Source organism: Falco biarmicus, chromosome 17 (assembly GCF_023638135.1).
Source record: "Falco biarmicus isolate bFalBia1 chromosome 17, bFalBia1.pri, whole genome shotgun sequence".
Taxonomy (NCBI): domain Eukaryota; kingdom Metazoa; phylum Chordata; class Aves; order Falconiformes; family Falconidae; genus Falco; species Falco biarmicus.
Genome location: NC_079304.1, coordinates 1,002,350 through 1,025,230, shown reverse-complemented (window position 1 = coordinate 1,025,230; position 22,881 = coordinate 1,002,350). Strand labels below are relative to the sequence as shown.

Genomic DNA, 22,881 nt, shown 5'->3' with positions numbered 1-22,881 from the left:
GGGTCCCTGCCTGCGGGCAGCCCCTGCGGCGTGGGGCAGTGCAAAGCCTGGGTGCTCCCCGCCCAGAGGAGCAGACGTAAGGCCTTAATTAAAAAAGAGAAATAACGTGTCCAACAGAGGGATGTCAGGCTCCGGGGGTCACCCAGCAGGTATCCTCCCCGGCACCAGGTGGGAGTGCAGCCAGCTTTGCCAGCATGGGCAGCTGTGCCGATGCTGCCCGGCTGTTGGTGCCCACCCAGAGCCCCCGGAGTGGCAGGGGGGAGGGGTGCTGCAGGGACCAGGGTTAGGGGCACATCCCTACATGTACCATCGGTTCCCCCTGGGACACCTGGGGACTTCCCTGCCCACCTCTTCCCCTCTTCAATCCCTCGCTCCTGGTTTCGTGGTGGTGTCTGGATTTTCCCAGGCAGGATGCGCTCGGGGGGGCTGGTGGTACCTGTCAGTGATGGAACAGGAGCTCCGCTGCCCATCTCAGGGGCTGTAGCTCTGCTGGGGGGGGGGGGGGGGGGGCTGCTGGTTTCTGTGCTGGGGGTGGGGGGCTCTGACAAGCCCAGTTCCTGCAGTACTGGAAAGTTGTGGGGTTCCTGAATGCTTATTACCCTTTCAAGCTAGTCTTACAAATTGTGTGTGGAGGAAGGAGGTAAGTAATAATTAAAAACGGACTCACCTGCTTTCCCTGCATTAGGCTCTGCAGCCTGGCAGGTCTTGTTGGGCTCATTAATTTGTACGGGCTGGGCTATCAAACCTTGCAGCTCGGCAGGTGGGGCTGATCCAGAGCAGAGGGCGTATTGCCCGGCTGTGATGCCCACCCTGCCCCTCACATCGGCTGCAGGGCGATCGGAGCCAGCACCTGCTTGCAGCGCAGGGCACAGTGTTTGTGGGTACGGCAGGGGAGCGAGGAAGGCGCGGGATGTGCGCAGGGCAGTGCGGTGGGTCTGTTGCACAGGACAGTGAATTCCCTGTGCGGGTGGTCCGGGCTCCACGTGGAAGCCGGTGTGGGGTCACAGCCGAGCTGTGCAGCTGACGGGGCAGTAAGGCCGGTGCGCAAAGTGAAATCAGCCCCCCAAGCCCCCATCTGCCTCAGTCACGGCACCGCACACCTGTATCCAGGGGTATCACAGGCAGAGGCTCTTTCCATGGTAACTGGGCAGTAAGAGGCAGACCTGGCCACTGCTCCCACCGCCCTGGACCCCCTGGAACAGAGGACAAGGCAGGGAAGGCTCGGAAACCTTGTATTACAAAAATAAAAGAGCGCATGGCGCGGTGTTGCGCGCAGAGCAGCCGTGCCCGGCTTCAGCGCGGAACGTACCAATCGAAGGCAAATATAAAAAAGACAGACACTGTTAAACAGGTGCAGGGCAGCATCCTTAAGGCTGAACAATCCCAGCTGAACTGAGCTCATGTAAACCAAGGACCCTCCTTATTCAGAGCCCCAGCAAGGCAGGAGCGGTGTGGCAGGAGTGGGGAGCTCCGCTGTGATTCACGGGCTGGGTTAAGCCCACGGATCCTCTCCTTTCCCACGGTGGCAGGCCTGAAACGTGCCGACAGGGCTGGGATTCCCATAGGGGCGAGTGCCCCTGGTCTGATCTCGTCGGTCAGAGGGGCCTGCAGCGAGGGGGCTCCAGGGCTGGGGACTGTACCCCGGCGCTGCTGCCCTGTCCTTACAGCCTGTGGGATCCCCCCAAGCATCCTCCGGAGAGGGCTGGGCTGCCCCCCTTGCCTTCCCACCTCCAGGCCCTTGCGTCCCCTTTGCTTTACATCAGCTCAGTTAGCCCTGGCTCAGCGCTCCGTGCCTCCCTGCTGGGCTCCAGGGAAGGGTCGGCTGGCCCCGCTCAGGCCGACTTGGTCCCGCTTTCCACCTCCTTGTGCACCCACAGCTCCTTGTGCTGCTTGCGCCCGAAGCCCTCGTCGTAGTTGCCTTTGCTCTTGAAGAGCTGCTGGAAGTGGGGCTTGCAGTAGAATTCCCCGTGGAGCGCCGCGTAGCTGCCCAGGCTGGGGAAGGAGCGCAGGGTCAGCTGGGCAGGGGGCTCGGCCGCAGGCGGGGGGAGCGATGGGGCTGGGGGCACCGGGAAGGGGAGGGAAGAGGGGGGAGCGTGCAGGAGGGGACCCTGAGAAAGGGCCAAGTGCTGCCTCCGGCCGGCTCGGGGTGCAGGGGGCTGCCAGGGGTCGCGTTAGGCTCTGGGGGAGGCAGGTCCCGCAGCACGGCTCAGTCTGGGCTCCGTGTCACCTCGGGGGTTTCTGGCTCAGCTCCATGTCACCCTGGGGCTGCTCTCGAGGGCAAAACGCTCTTCCTCCACGCCGGGTGGGCTTTAGCTGGGACTTAGGACGGGGTGGGCAGATAAGCCCTTTTTTTACTTTCTTTGCTGTGATGAGCAGACTGGGGGTCTCTAGCTCCCAGTGGAGGGGCTGTGGTGGGCAGGTGGGGGCACTGCGTGGAAGGGTCTCCCCCACCCCAGCTGGGCAGCACCGTGGGCACAGCCTGGCTCACCTGAGCTTGGTGTGGCAGTGCTTGCAGCAGAAGCAGGCGTTGTGGAAGACGAATTTATCCGCCACCAGCCGCTCCATGGGATAGACGGTTTTCTGGCAGGCAGTGCACATCTCCTTCACTTGCGCCTTCAGGCTGAAGGACTGGGGGAGGGGACACCAAAGGGAGAGAGGATGAGGAAGGAGTTGGGGATACACTGTGCCTGGCTCCCACCGCAGCCCACTCCCCTAATATCCACACTGCCGTTCGCTGGAGCATCGGTCAGTGTGAAGCCGCCCCACCTCCCCTCACCGTCCCTGTACCGCACTGCCGGTGCTGGGCTGGATTGGTGCTTGAGCCGCGGGCTTTTGGTCCTCCCTACCTCGCTGTGAACCACTAGGACATGGTAAAACTGCGGTACCTTGGAGCGCTGCACCGTGCTGCCTCCTGAGTTGTTCTTTGCCTCCTAAGAACGGAAGGAGAAGAGAAATCAAAGTGAGAGCCAGGGCTGAGCAGCCTGGTGCTGAGTTGTGCTGGGGAGGAGCAGTGCAGGTCCCCACTGCAAGGGACCTTGGGGCACGCCAGCAGCCCCTGCCCGGCCATCATGGGCAACTGGTGGCCATCTCTGAACTCACTGGCCCAGGGGCCGTGAACTCCATCAGGTCCCTGTGTGTGAGTTACTTCCTGCGCCATGGTGCTTTTCCCAAGAGGAGAAGGAAGAAAGGAAAATAGAAAAAGAGGAATAAACCACAGACGTGTTGCAGAGGAGGAACTGGGCCCCAGCAGGCTGCGGGGCAGAGCAGCCGGCTCTCCCATTCAGCACCGCCCGCGGAGGCTCCGTCTCAGACACAGGAGCACGACGTGGCTTTGTCTTTTCCGTGGCCAAGGTGCAGCAGATCTCTCTTGCTGGTAGCACCCAAGCACAGGTCCAGCGGGTGTCACAGCACAGGTGCCGCAGGGCACAGCCCCAGGGTGACAACTCTCCCACCCTCATCTGCAGGCACTGGGTGCTGTCCTGGGCTACCCAGCGCAACATCACGCGTGGATCAGGACCCACAGCCAGGCATGGCCCCTCAGGGACATCAAGAGCCACTTTCACAGCCCTGGGGGGTGGTCTCTGGCTGGCAGGGAGGGGGAAGGGGCTTGCTGAGCTGCTGTGGCACAAGCCCCTGGCAAAACCTCTGTGGCCTGCACCAGCAAATCGTCACCTCCTGGCTTATGCACCTACTAATGGCAACGCTGCTTCAGCGCGAGATGCTGCTCCTGCTCCTTCCAGCCAACGTTTCCCCTACGGGGCTGGAGAGTGATGATCAACCCTTCTCTTGCTGGAGGTGCACAAGGCTCTAGCAATGCTGCCAGTGGGGGCTTCACCTGCAGTCGGAGGGTGCTATACTGCCAGTTCCCCCAGGGTGTAACTGGGGTGCCCCTCGTCCTCCCGCAGCACGTTGTGGTTGTGCTGCTTCCCCCTCAGCAGATGTTTTGTTTCTGAGTTCCTCGGCTCTCAGCCCGCCACGCCACTGCACGCAGGGGAGACGGAGAAGCTCCTTGAGGCCCCACAGGCTCTGGGTGCCCGCAGAGGGGCAGGGGCACGCTCGGAGCCGGAGATGCGCTCCACCGGTCCTGCAGCTCGCTGGGGCAGGCGTTGCTCAGGCGCTGCAGCAGGAGCAATAAGGCAAAGAGACCCAGGCACCGAGGGGCCTGCACCTCTGTCCCCAGAATTTCAGAGCAGTCTCGGCGCATGCTTTCCCATCTGCAGCTGCAGCAGCTCATCTCCCCAAAAATCCCCTCCCACCGCTTGCCTCACTGTGCCGCCCCCCGGTCCTGCGTCCTCCCCAGCTGACGGTGCAGGCACCTGCTGGGTCCCACTCAGCCGCCTGCGAGTATTTCACCTGCCTTCGCACTGATGAAGATGCTCCCCTCTTGCGTACAGTCAGGATCAGAGGGGTAGATGCACTCTTAGCCAGGTGGACCAGCCAGGGCTGCTTCCCCACAGGCTGGCTCGCCCTCTGCGCGGCTTGTTCCCAGCACTGGGGCAGTGTGACCCTAGAGCATCCCCCCGCCGCCTCCTTGTCCTTCCTCTTGCTGCTGGTGTGGCCCTGCTTGGCCAGCACTGTCCCCTCCCTCTGCCCCCAGGCTGATCTCCCATCCCCGCTCCTCTTGCCTTGTCCTTCCCCTTCGTTTCTCCTTTGTATTTTTGGAAAGAGTTCGTCTAAGAGACGCACAGGAAACTCGCACTCCGCTGAGCTGCTCTTCGGACGTTTCCCAGCTGCTCTCATTGACTGAGGTCAGGGACGTGATTTTCCTCTCACTCCCACAAGGCTGGAGGAGTGAGCCAAAATCAACAGAGGGACATGGGCAGCGAGGAGGCTCAGCCCGTGTAAAACCAGTTGCATCCCTTGGCACTGGTAAAACAACCGCAGGTGCTCTCCTGGGGATAGGGTTTAATACGCTGTTTCCAGGCTCAGCTGACCAGAGCTAAGGAAAACGCTGCCTCTTCAGAGCTGGAATACATCCGTTCCCAAGGCTACAGGCAATCCACTGCTGCTCGTCACTTCTCGGCAGCCTTCTGGCTCCGATCAGGCACACTATCTATTTCATATCTGATATATCCTCCCTCAGGGAAGGGCCATATCCTGTCCCAGCAGGAGATGTTCTTGAGCCTTTATGTTTTTCCATCTCCGATCACTCCAATCCTAAGCAGCTCGCATGCTCTCAATTGTGATCACAGAAAGCCATGGAAACACAAACAAACACGGCAACTCGAGACGAGAGCAGGGTGAGCAGCTCCGTACGGACTGGAGCCGGGGCGCTGGCGTTGCAATGCGCTCAGCAAACAGCACCTTCTGCTGGAACATTCCTGTCCTCAGTTTTGTTGGTTGAGTAGCAGTGACCGTGCCTCTGATCACCCTAAAATGTCAGGCCCGAAATACAGCTTCCCTACACCACCCTCCATCCCTGAGAACCAAACCCCAGGCTGAAATTCCCATACAACCCGCAGGGGATGCTACGTACATGAGTTGGGGGTGGGCTGGCGGGTCCCGTGGCCTGGAACATGGCTCCTTCCCCTCCTCCGTCTATCTAATCCTGAGCTTGAAGTTGGTGAGCTGGTCTTCCCTGAGGAGGTGTCTAAGACAGACCTCTTGCAACACCTAGAAAGGAAATGTCAACAGGAGCGTGGCTGGTTTCATCACCCCGACAGCGGCGGCTGCGCAGCTCTGCAGGAGCTGGTGCGTGGCAGCAGCATGCCCAAAGCCTCCTCCGCGGGTCAGTGCCGCCTCTTTGGTCTGGGGGTTTCTGGAGTGATCCAAGAGGTTTAGGCACACCAGACAGGAGGTGCAGGTCTGGAATGACGCGTAGTGTCAGGAAGCTGGCAGATGATCTGGGGCACTGAGCTCAGTAGCTCTGGTCCCATGCAAAGATACTGGGCTCGGATGGGAGAGGGCTGCCAGGAGCACGAGCAGAAGGTGATGTGACGGCTTCTGCTCCAAACCCACGCGTGGACGGCAATGGCCGGGCAATGGCCAAGCCGTTGGCAGCAAGGCTGCACCCCCCAGACTACAACTCTGCTGTCCTGCCGAGGCAGCAAAACCAGCACCCAGTGTTTTGCTAATGTAGGACTGGTGTTGCTGGAGCAAGGACTGTGACTTTAGTCTAATTTTAGCCCAGAAAAGCCTTGCTGAACTGAGCGGATCACGGCTCAGCAGAGCGAGTGGTGGGGATTCTGTCTTCCCTGGGAAGCCCACGTCGCCTTTCGGCTGAGACCCGGAGGCTGTGGCCTCTGCGTGACATGCCGAGTGCCCGGGAGGATGAGGCTGACAGATCTCAGGCCAATTTCAATGCAACACAGAAAAAAAAAAAAATCCACTAGCATTGCAAATAACCCCTTTTGGTAAAAATTAGCTGAAAAGGCACTGACAGATCCTCAGGGTTTTTTCCCCATCACGTCTTACTTTCAGAACACCCGTAAAAGATGAGGCTCGATAAGACTGTTTTGCATGCTCAAGGCAGAGTTGTGGGGTGACCGAATGATGCCGAGGGGGGAGCAGAGCAGAGCAGGAGGGCGAGGGGGTGGCTGTGCAGCTCTGCAACAACAGGGATGTGCTGGGGGCTGGCAAACCAGCACCACCCCCCCGCCGGTCTGGGGCTGCTTTCTCCTGCTGAAACCTCTCATCCTCATACTGTCACCCCAAAAACTTCCCTGCTGCCCAAAGGCGAGGGTAGACCCTGACAAAGCCCCAGGGCGGGAGGTTGGGGTGCAGGGCTTGGGGGAGGGGATAGCCCCACTGTGCCGATCTCATGGCACCTGGGTCTTGGGGGCTCTTTGGCTGCCCAAACAGTCCCAACACCCAGTGGCTGACGCCAGGCTGGCGCTGAGCCCAGCAAAGCACCCAAAACGGGTGGCTGCTTTCAGAGCTGAGACCTTTGCTGCCGGTCCTGAGCAGCGGCGGGGGAGCTGGGCTTCCCCCCGCCGCCCCGGGGGCTGGCCGGCCCTCCTCGCAAACGTTTCACAGCCTCATCTGAGAATATGGCTCTGTTTTACCTAAATCATTTCCGTCTCCTCTGCGGTTTGCTTGTTATTTCCTGCTCGCCGAGGGCGGCCGGCAGCACTGGCGGCTGGTGCGTGGGGCTGGGGCAGAGCCGGCCAAGGAGCAGCCCTGGGGTGGGGGCTCCTGTCCCAAGCCCACAGCCCCCCTCTGCCCACCATCCCCTGGGATGGAACCTTCCCCCGCATGTCTCCGGGCCCTGCACGGTGCCTACAGCCAGCGCGGACCCCGAGGGGAGCCTGAGGAACCCAGAGGACCTGGCGTCCCTGCCCCCTGCACACCCCTAATGTGGATGCACAACCTCCCCCTTTCCACCTGCCTTGCACCTTCTCCCCTGCCTTCACCACAAACGTTTCTCCACCCCGGCTTCCCTTCCTCTTCCCCCACAGCTCATCTTCCTCCCCTGCCCCAGCCATCCTCTCGCCCTTGGTGTCCCCAGTCTCTCCATCATCCCCCCCGGCCCTTCCCCACAAACACATGCGCCCCGGCTCCTTCCACCTACTGTCTGCTCCTTTGCTTCTCTTGCCCCCAGACCCTGCTCCCCTCCATGCCATCCCACTTACCCTGCCCCGTGGCTTGGTGCTCTCCAGCCAGCCCCATCTCCAGGTCTCCATCCTCTCCACCCCCCCACCTCCCCCCTGCCACCCCGCCGTGCACGTACCCCGTACCCTGCCGGCAGCGCTGCGCCCCCAGCCCGCGCTCCGAGCCCCAGCTCCCCTGGTGGAGCTGCCCTACAGGCATGTGAGTAGAAGTTGCTAAACGTCCTTCCTGCCGAGGGACGGGAGGCGAGAGTAGAAATCTCGAAGGGGAAGGGTGTGCTGAAGCGATAAGGGAAACAGAACAAGTTAGAAACCACAGGAGGGTTTCTAGGAGGCTCCCAGCTGCTGTCGTCGTTCTTCCAAGGGTCATTCCTCCTCGCAGGATGGGATGTGAGCCCAAGGCAGTCAACACAAGCCTCCATGAGTGCAGGGACCCCAGTGGCACCAGCTTTGCTTAAGGACGTGCTGCCACACTAATGCTACGAAGCCCTGACGACGGCTAGGGCAGCCCCCAGCGCGCGGAGGGGGCTCGCCCACCCTGGGGCGTGCAGGCGGCATCTGTGACAAAGCAAGCAAGCCAGACCCAGGTGTCCATGGTAGAGGCTGGCACTGTAACTGGTGGACCTGACTTCTCCAAGCCTGTGTTCCCTAAGGCTTTCAGCCACCAACACAGCCCGGGAAGAGCAGGACTGGGGCTGTCCTCTCCTGGTCGCACAACCAGCAGCTTCAGGGGTTTGTCTCAGGACAAGGTGGGCAGGACAAGCCCTTTGCCCTGCAGCCTCCGTTCTGCCAACTCCTCCGGGGAGCATCTGATGGCTGGTGTGAATGAAAACAGGGACCCTTCACCAAGGGCTCTGGGCTGGTGCCGTTTACCCAGGGAGACAGAGCAGCCTCTGATGGCAGTGCTGGTGGCCACAGCGTGGCAGACGCAGAGTGAGCTCCAGGGACGTGGCACCGCAGCCCGTGGGATACCAGAGTTGGTACCCCCAGCTCTGCCTGCCCAGGTCACCACCAGCAGCTGCTGGTGCCATGTGGAGACCTTCGTGGTGGTCTCAGCAAGCGGGTGTTGGACTCAGGACCCTGGGGCTGGAGCTGGCATGGCAGGGGACACGCGCGAGCAGCCATAGAGGTGCTACGTCTGTCTGTCAGCACTGAGCGGGGAGCAGTGTGGGGTGAGGAAGGCAGCCTTCATCCCAGCTGCTACTCGGCGGCAGAGCTCCTGCCCAGCAGCATCTCACCTCCCCTCTCACCTCCCCGCTCAGCCTGGGGGCAGATGTGGTGAGAGGGAAGCATCTGGGCTGCCCCGCTCAGGAAATTCCCCAATCCCCCCAACAGCGACCCACCTTGGAAGCGCCGCGTTTCCCACAGCCAGGATGGGGGCCGGGAGCCTTTCCCTGCTTCCCTCGGCAGCGGGGCCACCCGGGCTGCCCCCGCCGCACCAGCCTGCCCCCGGCAGCCCCCGCCCGGCACTGGCAAGGCCCCTCCGGAGCCGGTGGGTTTCCGGCACGGGGCAGCAGCGTGACTGCGGAGGGCGAGGGGCCCCTTTCTGCCATATGGTTCCCATCAGCCACCCTGTGAAGCGTGTGTTCACCGCTGGGATCGCCGCACCATTGCCGGAGGCTTTCCCGAAGGCAAAGCGCGGCGTGGGGAACGTGGGCCCCTTCCTCCTCTGTCCTGGGAGGACACGGTGTGTCCCAGCCACCCGGTGAGGCACGGGCAGGGGCTCCGCACCTCGGGGGGACACCCAGCATCTCCCCTGGAAAGCGCGGGCTGCACCGACTGCCGTGGGGACCGACGGCCCCAAGATCGTGTGCAGGATCGGTGCAGCCCGCACGCATGGGGCGGCCGCTGACCCCAGCCCGTGGTCTCTCCCAGCAGGTGTGCGTGGGGAGGAGGTGGAGAGGAGCGGGAAGAGCCCGACCCCTGAGCCTGGGAACCAGGGGGCTCCCTGCCCGACTGCCCCACCACTGCAACCCTGGGGCCTGGCGACCGGCCCGCACCATGAGACACAGCCCAATGCAGAGTCGGCGTCAAACAGGCCAGCACCAGAAGTGGGCACAGCACCGCTGGGGAAGGGGACATGGCATCCCCAGCACTGCTTCTCCCCAGCACTGGATTCTCCAGTGTGGAAAGAGACAGTGAGATGCGGTTGGGGGAGGATGGCAGAGTGAGCCCAGCAGTAGTGGCTCCAGCTCTAGCCATGGAAGACCCTAATTCATCTTCAGGTCTTGGCTCCTTGCGTGGCTTCGAGCCAACCCCTTGACCTCAGCAGTGTATGGGACCCAGGGCAGGTCCCTGCTGGCTTGACACAGGGTAGACCACCAGCAGGAGCAGCTGGGCCACTTCTGCAGCCACCACTACCCTCTTCATCAGGTTTCTGGAGCGCAGCTCCACCAGACAAACCTGCCCCTGCGCGCATCCCACGGCGCAGAGCTACCTTCCACCAGCCTGCCCCACTAATCCGCTTTCCATCCACGTCCTGCGCCCGGCCTGCCTCTTGACAGGCTGCCAGTGGGCAGGAAATCTGCAGCCGAAATGCTGAGGGATGCTGACAAGGAACAGTTGTGGGGAGGAACAGGGCTGTCTTTGTCAGGGCAACAATGCAGGACCCGCAGAAGCGAGGAGGGAGCCCAAGGGAAACCCCTGCCCACCCACTCTGTTCTCCCACCTTCGCCCCTGCCTCGGCTTGCCTGCCCTGGGGAGGAGATGCGTGGCCTTGGAAGGACCAGGGCCAAGGGGGACTGGGCTGGTCCCCAGCCCCTGCCTCTCAGCGAGGGGACAGACCGGGCAGAAGGATTCTGCTGGGATTCATCCATTTTCCAGAAGTGGAAACTGAAGCACGGAGCAGCCCGTTCCTGGGAGCATGGCCATGGTTAATGGCATCCATTAAAAACCATGGTCTGAAGGGAGCCTCTGCTCCCTGGGATCTCCTGTCTCGCTCGGAGCTCAGGCAGAGCGGGCAGACACAGCAGAAAGCCCGCTGGGAGGATGAGCAGCGCCTCTTTTCCGGGCAGAGTGAAACCCCTGTCAGCGGTGCCAGACGACAGCGCGAGCAGCAAAGGCTAAAAAGCCGCAGGTTGGGATGTTCAGGCTGGACATCAGGCAAAACAGCTTCGCTGGGAGAAAGACTTGGAAGTTCCGCAGCGTGGCACTAATTTGGTGCAATATAAACCTGGTGCAAACAAGCACAGTAGGCAAACAGCATTTCATGCTCCTTCCCTCTCCTTTCGGTTTTTCCATAGGCTCTTCCATAAACCATGCTCCACCTGGAAACCTCAGCTTCTGGTTTCCTCATAAATGTATATCAATGTACCATCCTACTGGCATTATGTTCCTCATTCTTCTCCCACCATAATATTTACCTCTTAGTGAGATTAATAACGAATAATCGCATTCCTTATTTGTCTGTTTTTGGCAGAAGCCAACCCATTTTAGTCTGTTCTCACAAGGTGGGGTCTCTGCCCCTGCAGCCACCTTGGTGGCCCACTGTGGGTGAGCTGCCCTGGGTGCACCACGCTGATGGAGATCTGACCTTTGGGTGCTGGTACCAATACTTCTCTGACACCCCCGAAAACATCTGGCCTGGCGTGCTCTTCCTCTGTCACCTCTGCCAGGAGTCCCAGATGCTCTTTCTTCTCCCATGCCTTCTGGCTGAGGTCCCTGCAGGTCCCTGCAGCTCCCCGGTGCCTGCTCTGGCACAGCTCTCCTTCAGCGCTGCTGGGCCACCGGCCTCATCTCCCTGGTTGCTGAGCTGCTGTCTCTCACCATGCGCAGATCTCCTGACTTCTAGAAGGACTGCTAACAAGGTCAATCCCCCCGATCTTTCCTTGTGGAAGCAGCTGAGCATCCTCCTTCCATTTTGCCGTCTCTTCCCTATCCTCTCTCCTGTCCCCCCCTAAAACAACCATTTCCCTGGGCACTGCATCAGGGGCTTTCCCCCGCTCCGGGTGCATAAGACCCTGTTGTTTCAGGAATCAGTTATCGCTGCCGAGGAAGATATGGAGCCAAACTGATGTGATCTATGTTAAAACCACACCGCATTTTATTCTGTTTCCCAACCATGTCTTCGATTACTGTTCCAAAAGCTATTCTGGAAACTCACCTTCTATTGTACTCTGATTAATGGAACAGTAATTGCCTGTAATTTCCTCTTTCCCCAAGCATAACCTGTAAATGTGGTGCTGGCTTATCTCCTCTGGTGGAACATCACCTGTAAAACACCAGACATTGGACTGGCATTTCCTACATGGGTTAGCCCATCTCCTGAGCTCCGAGAGCCTCTCCTGAGAGCTCCTGCTGTTTTGCCATCTGCAGACACAGCAAGAGCAGGAGGGAGCCCTGTTCCAGGCACCCCAAAACACGGCACAGCCACTTTCCACGGTCACTGCCCCCACTCACTGCCCCCACACCACCCCTGCAAGAGCTGCTGCATCCTCCTGCGTTTGCTGTCCAGAAAAAAAAGAAAAAAAAAGCCACCAAAATTGTATTCATAGGTTGAATCCCTCAAAAGATTGGTCTTTTGCCCTGCCTTCAGCTCCATCCTCCCCGTTAGCATCCAAGACGCCATGCAGCCCGGTGCAGGATCCGGGGCTCTGCCAGGGCTCCCTGTGTCTGGAACCCCCTGAGCCGGCCAGATGGAGAGGTTACGGGCACCCCGGAGGAGTGGCAAATATGTCTAAAGTGTGCTTAATATCGATTGCAATAATTCCTTCACCCAGATTTATTGTTTTCCATCCCAGAGCTTTTGCCAACAGCTAGGTAAGCGCCGCAACACCCCCAGATGGCAGATAAAAATGACTTAACTGGAAAGTGAAAGGCAGCCACCTCTGGGGGAACATGGCAGCTGCCTGACAATGGACAACAACCCTGCAAAACCCGAGGATGGGCGACAAGGAAAAGAAAAATTCCACAGCCATGTGGGGCTGGAGGGGGTAGCTGTAGGCTCACGGGGCTGCCTTGCTGAAGGAAACCAGAAGAGGAACTCCCTTCCCTAATGAGAAGTCTCGTGGGATTTCTGTTGACCAAAAAAGGCCAGGAACCTAGTTTTGAGCTGCATAAAAAAGATGCATCCAGTCACTTTGCGGAGGCCTGGCTCTGAGAGACCCCCAGTTCTTAACTGGGGAGTTCCTTCTTGCAGGAATCCCCTTTAAAAAGGATGTTAACGCTGGAGCCAGTTCAGACCAGGTTGGATCGGTTGCCCTACAATTATTTTCTCATCTACGTTAATAACGCTGCAGATGTGCTGCTCCCGGCCCTAAACGCACGACAGCTCGGCTGGGGCACCAGATGTCTTCCCCGCGAGATCCCTCACACGATGTCTTCGGACAAAGCCCAGTTTCCAAGGCACGATCCAGGCTGCTGAATTATCACGTTCTTTCAAAACTGATGCTCACCCCGTGAACAAAAATCAGCAGAAAATGGATCAAAAATATGACTTACAAGGTAGCTTAGCTGGACTCAAGTGATCCAAGGGGATTAAACAGATCAGGCTGGCTCAAAACGTGGTAGTTACAGCATTGGGCTGGGACTCAGGAGACCTGGGCTTGATTCCCAGCTCTGCTGCTAATTTTTGGGTGACAGTGGACAAATTATTTCATTTCTTCTGTTCCCTTCCCCACGCCCCGGATGAAGACAGAGCTGCTCTTCTTTGTGCAGCCCTGGGAGATCCCTGGCTGCTAAGGGCTATGTCAGAGCTCAGGGTATTTGTGTTGTTATTAAATCTCGCAGTCGTGCAACAGTCTCCCCAGGGAAGTGATGAAAGACCTGTCACAGGGAAGGTTTACAGCCCGGCTGGATGAGGCAGGAGACACACCGCTGAGAATTAGCGGGTGTTAACGAAGGGGGATAAGGGAGTCGGGATCTAACAGGTTTTCTTCCATCTCTGCTCTTTCTGATCAGCTTAAAATGGATCTGTCCAGCCCCCCTGAGCACGTACTGCAGCACACAACAAAGAGGGAATTACAGCCCAAACGGGGAGCGTGCACCCCAAAACGCTCTGCTCCCAGACGCCCACTGCAAGGCACCCAGCAAACGTGGCCCCCACTCGCTCTCATCCCCAGGACACGCTGGGTGCCAGCCCCTCGCCCCCCTGGCTCATGCAGGGGGCTGCTTGCCCCCTCGTCCTGCAGCATCGCTCCCCAGCCGGGTCCCAGAGCTCCGGCAGCCTCGCCTTGCCCCCGCCTGACCCCGGTGAGGCCACCCAGGGCCAAGAACAGACCCCCTTGTGTCTCCCCCCACCCTGAATCTGCTTCCCACGACCGCCTCGGCCGAGCCTCCTCCCAAAGCAAAAAAAAGTTCCCGGCACATCTGGGTGGGACCTGTTCCCAGGGGGCTGCGCAGGGGGGCACGAGCCCCCCATCTGCTGGGTGTCTCCTGGCCAGCGGGGCTTCTTCCCGGGGCTCTCCCCGTCGTTGCATTCCTCCCTCCTCTCCATCCCTTTCTCTCCAGGCGCCTGCCTCCCTCCCTCCCTCCCCACCTCTCGGTCTTGCCTTCTCCCCCAGCTCTCCGGCCGCTGAGCAGAGCCCCGGGGTGGCCGAGCCCCTTCACTCCCCTCATCCCGGGGTCCATCATTGTCTCCCACCGAGCCGCCCGCCGCCTCTCGGCCCCGTTGTTCTCCAGCGAAGGCTCACCATATGCCTGGGTCCTCACGGCGATGCCGAGCGAGGTCTCGCCCTGGTAGGGTGGGTGGGTGGGTGGGTGCGGCGGGGGTCCGGTGGCTGTTCCTGATGGCCGGCCGCTCTGGCTCCCGCTCTCCCGCCGCAGAGGCCGGGGCTGTGGGAGCGGGAGCAGCTTCCTGCGAGCTCCCACGCCGCCTCGCCAGCCCTTTTATCGCCGCTCTGCCCCAGCGATTGGCTCTGGCGTCGCACCGGCTTCCAGCCGCTCGCTCCTTTGTGTGAAGCCAACCTCTAACCTCAGCCCCCCCAGCCCCCCTCTGCCCGGGCTCCCTCCTCCTGGCCACCCCCAGACCCCCCCAGCCGCCCCAACCCCACTGCTAACGCCGCTGACCCCAGGAGCTCTGCCAGCAGCCTCCTGCAATTACCCGCCCGGTGTAATTAGCTTTTGCCCAGCCTCTCCCCCGTGCCCTGCGCGTGCAGGTGGGCTTCGCTCAGGCGGTGGCTGCGGCCTTGGGCTCTCTCTGCCTGGCACCAGCCCGCTCATGCGAGGCTCCCTGTGAGCATCCCAAGCATCCCGGGGGATCCATCCCTCCAGGGTCTGCAAAACCCAAACTCACCCCCCCAGCCGCAAAGCGTTTGCCAAGGAAGGACGTAAGCAGGCAGCAGCCAGAAAGGGGGGTCCCAGTGCTCCCAGCCCCTCACCCACCAGCAGGGCAGGGCTGCGCCCCGAGCTTTTGGCAGTCTACTGGGGGCTGGTGGGCCGGGGGTGGGAGCAGGGCCATGGGTGGGAGTGGGGCCATGGATGGGAGCAGGGCCATGGGTGGGAGTGGGGCCATGGATGGGAGCAGGGCTGTGGAGTGGGAGTGGGGCCAGGGTGGGAGCAAGGCCATGGGTGGGAATGGGGCTGTGGGTGGGAGCTGGGCTGGGGGGTGGGAGCGGCGCCATGGGTGGGTGCGGGGCTGTGGGGTAGGAGCAGAGCTGTGGGTGGGAGCGGGGCCGTGGGTGGGAGCTGGGCTGGGGGGTGGGAGCGGGGCTGGAGGTGAGAGCGGGGCCGTGGGGTGGGCGCTGGGTCTGTGGGGCAGGTTTCCGCGGGGCCAGGAAAATCCTGCGGGAGGATCCAGCAGTTTCCCCTGTGCTACCCCAGGGCCTGGGGCCAGGTGGCTTCGGGGGGCTGGGGGTTCCCCAGGAACAGGGCCATAGGCTGGGAATAAATAGGTTAAATATTAATAGCTGAAGCCCGGCGGGAGCTCGGAGGGGCTTTGCTGCAGCGGAGGGAGCCGGGGCAGCCGCGAGCTGGCAGAAAGGCAGGGGGACGCTCAGCTCTGAGGCCTTCATCCCGACCCGCTGTCCCGGGCTACGGGGAGGCCGAAGGCGCGATGGCGCAGAGGGCAGGGTGTCAGTAGCGATGGTGCAGGACGGGATGTTCTGGGTCGGGCTCCTCAGCAGCGTGGTGCTGCCGGGAAGAGCCGGACGCCAGCTGGTGATGGCCCGCTCCAAGCTGGTGGCAGAGGCCAGGGACCTTGGTGTCAGCGTCTGTAATTCCCGGCACAAAGAGCAGGGATGAGGGAGCGATGGCGGTGTTTGCGGGGCACGGCGAGGGCAGTGATGTGATTTCACACCTCTGCCACCCCGCAGTGCCCCAGCAGCGGCCGTCAGGGAAGGCTTGCGGCCACCGGGGGCAAATGACGGAGGACTTTGGCTGGACTGTACAACCCGCCGCGGCCAGGCAGGTCGGGGCTCAGCGGCTGGTGGTCGTACTCGGCCGGGGCTGGTGGGGTCACAGCACTCACGCCCAGCGGGGCACGGGGCCGGAGGGAGCATCGGGCAGGTGTGTGGGGTGCACAAGCCCCCCGAGCCTGGCACCCACCAGTGCCCTGGGGTACGGGCGGGGGGCTCGTCCCAGCACCCAGCCGTGGAGGGCACGGGCGGTGCAGAGCTGGGGCTGAGCCCACGGCCCCTGGGGGCTCCCCAAGCAGTGGGGACCCCCGGCAGCTGCTGAGCCCCCTGCGGGCAGCACCAGGCCCCCTCCTCGCCTGCGTGCACACCCGTACCCACACACACATGCACAAACACACAAGCAAACACGCACTGGCATGCTCACGTGCTCTCATACATGTGCATGCACACATGCACACATGCACACTCACAGAAGCACATGCTCGCTCCCACACTCACTGTCCTCACATGTGTGCACGCACACACACACACCCGTGCGCGCGCGCACACACACACACACACACCCGTGCGCGCACACACACACACACACACACACACACACCCGCTGCTCCCCCCCGCGCCGCGCAGGTGGGGCTGGGCTCTACGGGGAACAGGGGGGCGCTGGTGCCCACCGCCTTTTCCCGTTGCTATGGCGACGTGGAAGGCCGCGCCGGGCCTGGGGGAGAGGGAGGGGCCCAGCAGGGTGAGGAGGGGGCCGTGGCCCTCACCCCTCGCTGCGCCCCCCCGCCCCTCTGACCTGCCGCCAGGGGGCGCCCTCCCCCCCGGCGCCGCTCGCCCCGGCGCCCCGCCCCTCCCGCCCCGCAGGGGGCGCTGCGCGACGCGGGCCTCGCCAGAGCCGCTCTAGGCGCGGGAGGCGGCGCAAGATGGCCGGCGAGGGCTCCGTTTGCAGCTTCGTTTTCAAGAAGCGGGGCCTAGCGGCGGGCAGGGGCCGGCGTAAGCGGCCCAGCAGCGACCAGGAGCAGGGTGAGGGCTGGCGGGGCTCGCCGGGCCGCTGCGGTGCCCTGGGGAGCCGAAGGGGGACCTGGAGCCACCCCGGTGTCCGCGTGACGGAGGGGTGGTAGGGCTCTGCCCGGCCGCGCCAGCGCCCTGGGACTCCCGCCGGCCTCCCGCACCTTCCCGCGGGCGGCCCCGGCCCGCAGAGTGAGGAGGCTGCCAGCAGAGCCTGCGCCGGGCCAAGGGGCTGCCCTGGGGCCGAGGGGCTGCCCTGGGGCCGCGGTGGGGCCGAGTGGGCGCGCCAGGGCTGTGGGGCTGCCCAGGGGCTGAGGGGCTGCCCAGGGCACACCTTTACCCTGGGTTTTATCCCTCAGAGAGCAGTGGGGAGGAGGCCAGCACGGTGGTGCGGAAGGAGCGGCGGCGGGAGACCCCCAACCCCATGATCCAGAAGGTAAGGGAGCCGCAGCAGGGCACCGCTCCATCCAAGATGCGTCTGCAGTGGCCTGCCGAGCTCAGGGCAGATGCGGTGTTGGAGCCTTCCATCCTTCATACCTGCTGCCTTCTTGCCCCTCAGACCAGGAGGTGCGCGAAGGAGAGGCCTGCATATGCACTGAGCAGCAGTGATGAGGAGGATCCATCAAAGGGGATTGGAGTCACTTACAAATCAACAAGGTCGGCGGTAAGGACTGGGCAGGATGTGGTTCTGGGGTGTGCGGTTGGGTGGGACTGGCAGATCCCACACTTGATAGAGAAAATTTGCCTCTGTGAATGTGGGATCAGCCATTCCTTCTTTTCATCTATTTGTGCACTTCCTTATCCTTTCCCTTTTAATAGACAAGCACCTTGTGCTAGGTTTATCCTCCTGATGCCCCCTGCAACCTCAGGAGACCACCTAAGGTTGGCCTTTCCCTCTTAGAGATGGGAATTAAAACCCCAAGATTGCCAGTGGACTTGCCCAACATCGCACAAAATTTTCAGGAGAGGGAGCACTTGAATCAGGTTTGCCTTGCTGTTGGGTTCGGGTTTTCAGTTTTAGGACATCTTCCTTTGCAAAGAATTCAAGGTGACTTGGGAGCTGGTCCCATCTTCAGCCTAGTGATGGAGTAGAGAGTTCCAGAGATGCCATTTTTTTCCTGGGATTGATGGGTGGGGTGTCCTGGGTGTCCTGTTAACATCTGGAGTGGAGAGAAATCAGCTGTGAAGGTCTGGGCAAAGCTCAGATTGCTCTTCCTACTAGATTTCTCTCTTAACTTTCCTCTTGATCCAGTGAAGTTTGGCCCATTAGTATGAGCATGGGCAGGATATAAGTAGGATTAAAAGTAGCTATCAACACATGTTCCTCTTCAGGCCTATTTCCTTATTGTCTGTGCCTCTGCATACAATGGCAATAATGCCTAACTGTCCCCAGTCGAAGCTGCAGGGTCAGACCAAGGTGTCCTTGTCACATTAGAGATTAATATGATTATAACCTCGTGCTGTAATTATTCACTGCTTTAACTGCTGCCAAGGGGGGCAGCATGTTGTTAGCCCTCCTTGCTGTGGGAGAATGGGAAGGGAACAGGAGATGACAGCTTTGGGGCTCCAGAAGGTTTTTGTACCTAAGTTGGATTCGGTTTTAATTGAGGCTGGCTTTAATTATTCTTTGGTTTCTATGCAGCTGTTCCTGAAGATCTGATAAAACCTAGGAGTAGGTGTCTGTTCAGTCCATTAAAGAGGAATCTAAACCAGATCACTGTGTCAAAACTGAATGCAAACCACACACAGCTGGGTTAAAAGTTCAGGCATAACATCCTGCCTGTAGGTGGAATGGTCTCATGACTGGAGTGTTGGACATGGGAGACTTGAGTTCAGCTTGCAGCTAAGCTGAGGCTGAGTGTGAAGGAGTAAAGTAAGGATAAGTGTTTCCTGACTCTCCTGCAGGCTAGAACTTGGGTGCAATGGCTAATTAGCACTCTGGGCTCTGCAAGCACTGGGCTGGATCCGGCCCATGGGGGTTTCTCCCTGGCAGATGCTAAGGCATGGTAGAAACTGGTGGAACGTAAAGCAGGCCATGTCCTACCAAACCTTGAGGTAGCCAAAGAGCTCTCTGTCTTGTACAGGTTTTCTCTCTGCTGTTGTCACAAGTTCTTCTTGCTTTTCAGAAACCCGTTGGCCCAGAAGACATGGGAGCCACAGCAGTGTATGAACTGGACACAGAGAAGGAGAAAGATGCCCAGGCCATCTTTGAGCGCAGCCAGAAAATCCAGGAGGTGAGTCAGCTTTGCTCTGTAAGAGCTAGTGCTCCACAGCAGGACTACGTGTGCTTTATTAGTCACCTTCTGCACACCAAGAAGAGTTTGAGTCTCTTCCTCCCTGGAAATTTGAGAAGCCAAGAGTGCAACCCTTGCAAATAGGCGAATTTTTGGGCTTTATTTATCTTGGTATTAAGGAAGGCAGGGCTGGGAAGGGAGACTGGTGCCAGAGTAGTGAAAGCTAATTTGTGTCATGAAGCTTTCCTGATTCTTAATCGCCTTTCTTTGTGCTTTCCTAGGAGCTGAGAGGAAAGGAAGATGATAAAATTTACCGTGGTATCAACAACTACCAGAAGTATGTGAAGCCCAAGGACACGTCGATGGGAAATGCCTCTTCAGGAATGGTCAGGTAGGTTGGGATGAGCCCCAGAGGACTGGGACCATGGAGGAGCTCCAGCACCATCCCCAAAGGCACCTGTGTGGGGCTTGAACTTTGCTGTTACTGCCAGCTTCTTTCTGTCTAACAAGTCTGGTGCCTGGTTCTGAGCAGGCCCCCAGGGGCCTTCTCCACCACAGCTGCGCAGCCGGCCTGAGCCTTCTCTCACCCTTTCAGAAAAGGACCCATCCGCGCTCCGGAGCACTTGCGGGCCACGGTGCGATGGGACTACCAGCCTGACATCTGCAAGGACTACAAAGAAACTGGGTTCTGTGGCTTTGGAGGTGAGTGGATCCTTGCCTGCAGCTGAGCATGTACTGCGCCAGGTCTGCTAAGGGATCCAGTCCAGCTTGTGATCCCATGTTTGTGGCGCTGAATGTCCACTCACTGCTTTACAGGCCCTTGTTCGCAGAGCTGGTGTGTGACGCTGTTGCACAGTTGGTTTGTGTAACATTCCTGTCATTTGTGTCAGCCTGTCTGAAAGCTGGTGGCCTCTAATCGGTGGTTATGAGTCCTGGGAGGGACCCCTGGGATGTTCCAGGGGCCCACATTCCCACAGGTACTCTGACCACTGAGGCCATGTGAGGGGTGGGATTTCCTGTTTGCTTTTCCACTCCCCATGTGTAAACACTGCAGCTGTTGCTGTGGCACACAGAGCATCATGCCTGCAGACTGTCAGACCCGAGAGGGATCCTGTGCCTGCTCCAGGTGCTCAGCGCTGCCCTAGAGCACAGGCAGGAGGCGAAGCAATCGGGTTTTGCCTTCTGCTGGGCAAAGCTCAAGTTGCCCCTGATTAAGGTGTCCTATTAACGCTTTACCCTGCACAGCCTAGCTGTTAATTCCTCATTCTTTGTGTTGCTCAGACAGCTGCAAATTCCTCCATGACCGCTCGGACTACAAACACGGCTGGCAGATTGAACGGGAACTGGATGAAGGCCGGTATGGAGTCACTGGTATGGCACCACCCCTCTGCTCTCCCTGTCCCTATGCTAATGGTGAATGGGGCTACCAGGTCCTGCCTTTTATCATACCCTAAAATGAATGTGACTTGGGGACCTTGGATCACTAAGAATGAAATGGGTCCTTCGCTGTCTCAAACTGCATAGGCCCCATGTTGAATTAGTGTTAGACAGACAGGGCTCTTTATTCCAAAGCTGTGGAACTCCCTGCTGCAAGGTAACCTTGGGGCCAGTCAGACAGTGCTGAGCAAACCTGCTGCTTCTGGATAGTCGCAGACTGCCACCAGAGAGAATTATTTCCTCTGGCTTTCTGTAAAAGGCTGGCACTGCTGATCTGTGGGTCCCAGTAGCGAGCTGTGTGGAGCCGGGGAGACATGACCACCTCCTGCCCCCCAGATGCCCAGGAGGTGGGATGCTTTTGTGCTACATCACATCGTTTCTCACACACGGTGTCAGTAGCTGCGGCCCAAGGCCCTTGAGTATGGCTCATGAACCACTGTGCAGTTGTAGGGAAGAGGGTGTTCTCTGTTCAGTTGGAGCCCAAGAGTTTGGTGGCAGCTGGTTTGGAAGAAAATCTGAAAAATAGGAGGGGGCTGGAGGATATGTCTCTCTATAGCAGTGAGTGGGTGAGGCAGAAAAGAATTTGCTCCTGTGAGATGAGCAACAAGCACGCTGGCTTATTAGACCTAATTATATCTCAGTCCTACATGTGTTACTGACATTAGGAACACCCAGATGCCAGAGCTCTATTGTTTCCAGCAGAGATTTAATCACACCTGCTGTGCTCTCTTCATATTTAATATTTCATGCCCCACGCATGGGCTGGTCTGGCTGCCTCTGCTCTTGCTCCAGTCTGGTTAACTTTCTCTTCTGCAGAGGAGGAGAACTATGAGGTGAGCAGCGATGAAGAGGATATGCCTTTCAAATGCTTCATCTGCAGAAGTTCCTTCAAGAACCCCGTGGTCACCAAGTAAGTGGTGGTTTTGGCATGAGGAGCTAAGCATCTGCTGTCGATCCAGTTCACTAGTCATTCACTGTCGAGGCAAATACAAACACTGCCCACAGGCTGGTGGGTGGAACCTGCTGCTTGTCTGCCATGGCTTTCTGGCGGGTGAGGAAATCCTCTGAGAACCAGGGAGTCGCATGACTGCACCTGGAGTATCTCCTTGGAAGGCATCTCAAGCCTGTTGTCCAGACACCTTTTAGATTTCCACAGATGCTGCCTCATTACATCATCTTTCCCCTTAACCTTGAGATTTTGTTTTCACGCCGTCGTTTCCTCCTGGCTGCTGAGTGGCACGCTGCATTGCGTGAGTGGAGAAACAAAAGCCTGAGGAAGCCAAGAGCTTGGCAAGGATGAGTAGTAGGCGGGAGGGGCAGCATGGCCATCACGTACTGCCAGCTCTCTCCCACACTGCCAGCTGTCTTGCTGGGTACCCGAGGCCTGGAAGAGCTCACTGGTGGCTCTGTACCACCACTCCACATCAGCAAAGCAACGCTGGAACACCTTTCATGGGAACAATGATGCAGAGAAGTTCTGCATGCAGCTCACATTTGCATCTCCTGGGGACCCCAGTAGTCAATTATTTCTAACTAACTCCTGGACAATGGTTGTATCTGGTGACGCAGCGGCATCTGTGTCTCTGTACAGGTGTAGGCACTACTTCTGTGAGAGCTGTGCCCTTCAGCACTATCGCAAATCCCAGCGCTGCTACGTCTGTGACAAGCAAACCAATGGAGTCTTTAACCCAGCAAAAGGTAACAGGCCCCTGTGGGAGAGAGGGCTTTTGGTGGGAGCATCTGGAGCAGTGAGGGCACTAGCTCCTGCGATATCTGGGTGCTGAGCCTGGCCCTAAGCTGGAGCTCACAGCTCCTGGCTGCCGGCAGAGCTTCCTTTGGTGCCAGGAGAGATTAATCGTTGCTTGGGTGGCTCCATGGGTGCAAAATGAGGGTCAGTAGCTTCTGGTGAGTAGGGGGGGATGTGCCACAGGAACAGAGGCAGCAGCTCGTCCGATGGTGCAGCTGGCAGGTCAGTAACGCACCGACGGATTATCTGACTTAACGTCCGATACCCTGAACTCTACAAACAGTGGTAGCTCCTAGCTGAGCCTTTGTGTCAGCAAGTGATTTTTGGTAGCTGCCCCAGTTCTTGCGGAGGCGGCTGTTTACAGGCCCTGGACACCTGGCTTTGGTGTGGGGCAGCCCCTGCACCTGGAGTCTCATCCTGCCTATTGCTGTTTTTCAGAGCTCATGGCAAAACTGGAAAAACACAAAGGGGAGGAAGAAGAGCAGCAGCATTCAGACCATGGAGAGGATCCTCAATAGCAGAGCACCCTATTTTATATTTAGCTGAATAAAGCTTTCATGGGAGAAAAAAAACCAAACAAACTTAGAGCAGTTGCCCTGGGGCCAGTAGCTATAGCC

The 22,881-nt window shown here is 59.3% G+C and overlaps 2 protein-coding genes across 5 annotated transcripts; one reads left to right on the top strand and one right to left on the bottom strand.

Moving 5' to 3' along the window:
• Positions 1-1,215: 1,215 nt before the first annotated feature.
• Positions 1,216-14,312, bottom strand: LIMD2 (LIM domain containing 2). Of its 4 annotated transcripts, none has more exons than XM_056362153.1 (5): positions 14,177-14,312; positions 5,477-5,613; positions 2,886-2,930; positions 2,489-2,628; positions 1,216-1,992 (listed from the first exon to the last, which is right to left on the bottom strand). In XM_056362153.1, exons 2-5 carry the CDS (start codon positions 5,516-5,518, stop codon positions 1,833-1,835), a joined length of 387 nt encoding a protein of 128 aa, XP_056218128.1. In that variant the 5' UTR covers positions 5,519-5,613; positions 14,177-14,312; the 3' UTR covers positions 1,216-1,832. The 4 variants fall into 4 exon arrangements, with proteins under 4 accessions (XP_056218128.1, XP_056218127.1, XP_056218126.1 ...); XM_056362152.1 differs by lacking the exon at positions 14,177-14,312 and adding an exon at positions 8,891-9,017; XM_056362151.1 differs by lacking the exon at positions 14,177-14,312 and adding an exon at positions 7,670-7,823.
• A 2,392-nt stretch (positions 14,313-16,704) lies between these two features.
• RNF113A (ring finger protein 113A) lies at positions 16,705-22,845 on the top strand. The gene is made up of 10 exons (XM_056362780.1): positions 16,705-16,861; positions 17,206-17,282; positions 17,406-17,510; positions 18,973-19,080; positions 19,362-19,471; positions 19,676-19,782; positions 20,362-20,451; positions 21,334-21,427; positions 22,109-22,215; positions 22,703-22,845. Exons 1-10 carry the CDS (start codon positions 16,762-16,764, stop codon positions 22,780-22,782), a joined length of 978 nt encoding a protein of 325 aa, XP_056218755.1. The 5' UTR covers positions 16,705-16,761; the 3' UTR covers positions 22,783-22,845.
• The last annotated feature ends 36 nt before the right edge of the window (positions 22,846-22,881 follow it).

Coding starts and splice junctions, on each gene's coding strand:
- LIMD2 (XM_056362153.1), bottom strand. CDS start 5,518: ATGTTCCAGGCCACGGGACCCGCCAGCCCACCCCCAACTCAT. Junction 2,931..5,476: donor CCAGCCCACCCCCAACTCAT/GTACGTAGCATC, acceptor TTCCGTTCTTAG/GAGGCAAAGAACAACTCAGG. Junction 1,993..2,488: donor CACTGCCACACCAAGCTCAG/GTGAGCCAGGCT, acceptor CTCCTTCCCCAG/CCTGGGCAGCTACGCGGCGC.
- RNF113A (XM_056362780.1), top strand. CDS start 16,762: ATGGCCGGCGAGGGCTCCGTTTGCAGCTTCGTTTTCAAGAAGCGGGGC. Junction 19,081..19,361: donor GCAGCCAGAAAATCCAGGAG/GTGAGTCAGCTT, acceptor GTGCTTTCCTAG/GAGCTGAGAGGAAAGGAAGA. Junction 19,783..20,361: donor TGGGTTCTGTGGCTTTGGAG/GTGAGTGGATCC, acceptor TGTGTTGCTCAG/ACAGCTGCAAATTCCTCCAT.